Here is a 4,677-nt window from a genome sequence, read left to right on the forward strand (position 1 = left end):
AAATTTTTCTTATCCCTCACCTACATTATCTGTAGTTATCTCATCGGTTTGGAACTAATGTGAGACTCAAATTCTTGCTTTACTTCAGACATTTTTTGGTGTAGAATCAATTAGTTTAAAACAAGGAACTGCAGTATTTGTACCGACAACCATATGTCAAAAAAGGCTTGCAATTATAGAAACAAACTTCTCATAAACTTTATTATATATATATAATAAATACATAACACATTTGGTCCCTTAACAAGTGCACAGTTATGAATAAAGAATACCGCTTTGTTAAAAGATTTTGGTTCAGATTTTCAATCAGAAATGGATTTTTTTTTCTAATGCTACCATATTTCTGATTATTTTCTAATAATCTTTCTGATGTAGAAGTTGATTTAAATTTCAACAGCAAATTACATGTGTTTATCAAAACATCAAATGCTTAAATAGCATGGGAAACCCATACACAAACTACTTATTCCAAATGGCGAAAATACGACAAGGAGCCGCGCTAGCCTTTGCTATTTTCATTGGACTGATGTAGAGAGTTGCTCCGGTTACTGGAAGTCGATCCATGTTAGCAACGCATTCAAGACTGTATATGTTTTTATCCTCCACTATGCGGTGAGCTGTGAAAGTCTTCGATTGACCTCGTTCTATTGATCCTGCGTCGGTTCCAATCCCATATATGACTCTGTTGTCCACAAGCCACTGTGCAGCTTCTACAGATACACCAGGAAAATGAAGGTCGAAGACATCGCCATTTCTGATTCCAAAGTAAGCATCTCTATCAGACCATTTCTTTCCCCATCCTGTGCGAAGCATCAAAACCGAACCATAAGGAATTGGACCATGTTTTGTTTCCCACTTTTTAATATCTTCCACTTCGAGAGCGGAGTCACTGTTTTTGCTGGCCTTTTCTGAAATATCCACTACGAAGGCTGGAACTATCAAGCGATCCAATGGAATGTCAGCCACAGCCCATCGACCTGGCGCGAAGTGACATGGAGCATCTAAGTGAGTTCCAGCATGAGTAGATTCTTGAATATTATCGAGCTGTATCCTAAACAATAGAAATACTGACTGGTAAATTATGCGATCAAAATAATGCTTTTAAATAATACACAAAACTCAACCTTGTAGTATAAAGACTAATCCCACAAACTTCGTTTGGATTGATATTGAACATATAGCAGACCTTTAAATCACACCCTTGGATTATCACATAAATCAGGTAGCGAAGTTTTACAGATTTTGAAAGTATTTAAGGTAAAAAACTGGATACTAGGGTTTCCTAAATTTTTCTTGATAACGGTTTCACATCACGAAGAATGTAATAGAAACATTTACATACCGAAGATTATTTTCTTATGTCTTATTTAAGTCAGAGCCTCTGGAGCTCAGTTAGTTTCAATGATATCTTCGGATGGAAATACCTGGGTTTAAATCCCTTGTAGAATGGAAATAACCTTTCTATCGGAGCGTTTCAATGGAAGATGATTTAGCCGATCTCATATTGAGGTTAAAGGCATTTTTATAGTGGAAATTCAGATTTTCGTATGTCCCAAACCAGGTAAATCATCCAGAAGAATACTCGCAATTTACGCATAAGACCTTCATACGAATTACAGCTCCATAAGCCGAGGATGTTTGGCAGGTGGTGGGTCTGTAAGTATCGAATATTATTATTAATGTAATTACTTCATGTGAGACTCAAAAAAATCCTACACAATAAATTCAAAACCGTATCAATACCTTACGTGCACAAACATCAGTGAAACTGAAACACAACAACCTGGGTGTGATTTCAGTGTTCCACATCACCTACAAATAAGAGAAATCCGTAGAACGACGTATGCGAAGAAGATGACGTCAAAAATATTGACAGACTACTCTACAATCCCCAAAGTGTTTGTTACTCAAATATGCAGCTAACGCATAAGACAGGCAATCAGATGTATTTCTAATGTTTGTATGTGTGTTCTCCTGCACCTGCATACGCCCGATGACCAGCAATCTCATTAAATTAATAGTAATCATTCTGTCATTTGATCTAGTATGGAACAAAGGTCTTCTCAGCAATCTTTGGTGCACCAAACTTGGCACATTATCCCGAGACCCACCTTCAACTTTTTTTCAACTAGTCGGCAATTTCCTCTGTGGTCATTACGTGTTATGGTAGATGGGTTCCTCTCTTCAGATTTCTCACTAATTAAAGAGTATTCAAGGCTTTTTACTTTTACACGTTCTCTTCTACCTGTAAATAAAAGACTAGAGTCTTCAGCTATTTTTTTCAACAATAACTTCAACAAATTTCTTTCCTCTTACGTATACTTGGAGCAGATTGTGCATTAATTGTGATGGAGCCACCAATTTTTGTTTCCTTCAGAGCCCTTATATATGTTTTTCTTTTGTGTGTGTGTGTGTGTGTGTGTGTGTGTGTGTGTGTGTGTGTGTGTGTGTGTGTGTGTGTGTGTGTGTGTGTGTGTGTGTGTGTGTGTGTGTGTGTGTGTGTGTGTGTGTGTGTGTGTGTGTGTGTGTGTGTGTGTGTGTGTGTGTGTTTTAACATCCAAACCATTACTAGTGTCTCATATGATCATCATCATCCTATGTGATCCTTTTAGTCTGTAGATCTTTATCATATTAGCTCTCTTTTTCGTGTTTTCTAATGTCTGCAAACTTGTTAATTTGAAATTAACAGATTGAGGATGATTGGAAATGGAGGCTATCACCTACTATCCTCGCCGTTGTACTAGTTCTGAGAAAGTAGATGATCAGATAATAACTTTAGTCTTCTATGAGTGACTCCTGCTCTAAATCGCATAATATGGCTATTCTTTAAAGAAAGTGAGATACTTACCAATATCCACCCTCTTGGGTTCCATTTGTAACCAGAGTCATACTAAATGGCAGTACGCCTAGCGATGGCCAAGTTGGAATATTTTCATCGAAAGTGTAGGTCATGTCGAGGACTTCCCTGTTCACAGGATTGTCTACTACTGAAGTTTCCATCCAGCTGAAGATTAAAGACGAGAACAACAAGCAGAACACCATTTTTCTGGAAGGATAAAAAGAGTGTAGTTAATTTTTAGTGTGTAAGCAATGACAACTATTGCGATATGTCTAGTGTTCTGAATTAACTCTGCGAATCAGCCTATCTAATCTAACCTTGACTGAATAATTAATATTTGAAAGAAAATTCTGCAATTGAAAACTAATCTTACCGTATAACGTGTGTTTTAATATTCTCTAACATTCTCTCGTCAATATCGCATAATTTTTTGTCCGAAACGCCAAAAATAAATATGCATGTCTACCAGTGGCGGCCGATGAAAATTTTAAGTGGGGAACTGCATATTCAAAATTTTTAAAAAAATTCTTTTTTTCCTAATCAGTAACCAATTTATTAATAAATAAATTTACATATTAAAAAATTGCTTTATTAAAAATATTTCACCCTCACCACGAACAAACACCAATAATAAAAGTTTAGTATCTCACAGAAATAACGCGCACATGCGTACTATTTATCTGTAAGCGACACTGCCCAAACGACCAGTGTCGGAATCACTTGTAACGTGCAATCACAAGCACAAACGATTATCGGCGCGTCTAATTGCAATTGACCGAACGTCAAAATTCAACACTGCGTTAGATCGCAGTGTATTTGTTTCGTAATCTAAAGCGTTAATTGGACAATTCCAATTATTAACTATTCAATCACTGTCGAAACATAAGCTGTAACCTTTAACATGTTGTATTGCATTTATATAATGCAATAGAACATATTGTTTTATTGCATTATATAAATGCAGTATTTGTGCTTAGTAAACTTAAACGTTTACTAAGCACAAAGTCATGAAGCTTTGTTATTTTTTTCTAGAAATGCCAAATCTTGTTTGAGGCGTCTTTTTTGGATTATTTATCCTGATATTCATCCACGGTTTTAATGTGTTTTTAGAATGAAACGAAAATAGGAAAAAATGGTAGAACATTTTTATATTCCGAGGAGTTGCCGACTTGCTTTGCAAACTATTTATTGTAGAAATTGCGAAACACACTCACCCGTAATCACAATAACTGTTTCGAAGTATATTTGCATAATTATCTGCTTTTGTTAATCTTGGAAACTTCATCACGATTACTTTTTTCTTTAAACACTTCCTGAGCTGAACTATTAAAGTTCAGATTCGCAAATTTACTGGAACTTTAACAACTTAAACATAATTAAACGAAGTACTTACAATAAATTGTTCTTCGCTTTCTGAAGAGATAATCTTCAACCAAGTGTACCCTCTTCGATGTTTTCTTTTAAACGGTGATGAACTATCCAGACTAGATTTTAAAGGCGATTTCTTGGTCAACGAATTTTCAAACAAATCGCGAGAAGAGATTGCAGTTAACCTTGACACATTGTGAATTACGTTCGACTGAAAGGGCTGTTTATAAAAAGCGTGCTGTGTGCGTGTGTATATGTTACGTAATCTTTATTATGCTGAATGTAACATTTACACCTTCAAATAGAGAACGAAATTAATAAATCTTCGTTAGCATCTTTCATATTATTATTATTATGTATCAATATTATGATTTTGAATTTCTGACTCCACCTTTCCTTTTAGTTTTACTCTCTTTCGTTAATTTGCATCTCTCTCTCTCTCTCTCTCTCTCTTATCTTCTTAAGAAATC

At 35.5% G+C, this 4,677-nt stretch overlaps 1 protein-coding gene across 2 annotated transcripts; it reads right to left on the reverse strand.

The window, feature by feature from the left end:
• Window positions 1-250: 250 nt before the first annotated feature.
• Window positions 251-4,299, reverse strand: LOC150093622 (uncharacterized). Of its 2 annotated transcripts, none has more exons than XM_090413056.1 (3): window positions 4,233-4,299; window positions 2,849-3,046; window positions 251-1,051 (listed from the first exon to the last, which is right to left on the reverse strand). In XM_090413056.1, exons 2-3 carry the CDS (start codon window positions 3,040-3,042, stop codon window positions 460-462), a joined length of 786 nt encoding a protein of 261 aa, XP_090269182.1. In that variant the 5' UTR covers window positions 3,043-3,046; window positions 4,233-4,299; the 3' UTR covers window positions 251-459. The 2 variants fall into 2 exon arrangements, with proteins under 2 accessions (XP_090269182.1, XP_090269181.1); XM_090413055.1 differs by lacking the exon at window positions 4,233-4,299 and adding an exon at window positions 4,054-4,144.
• Between the last annotated feature and the right edge of the window lie 378 nt (window positions 4,300-4,677).

This window comes from Typopeltis vanoorti, chromosome 23 (genome assembly GCF_054136105.1).
Source record: "Typopeltis vanoorti isolate ZY-2024b chromosome 23, IOZ_Tvanoo_1.0, whole genome shotgun sequence".
Classification (NCBI taxonomy): Eukaryota; Metazoa; Arthropoda; class Arachnida; order Uropygi; family Thelyphonidae; genus Typopeltis; species Typopeltis vanoorti.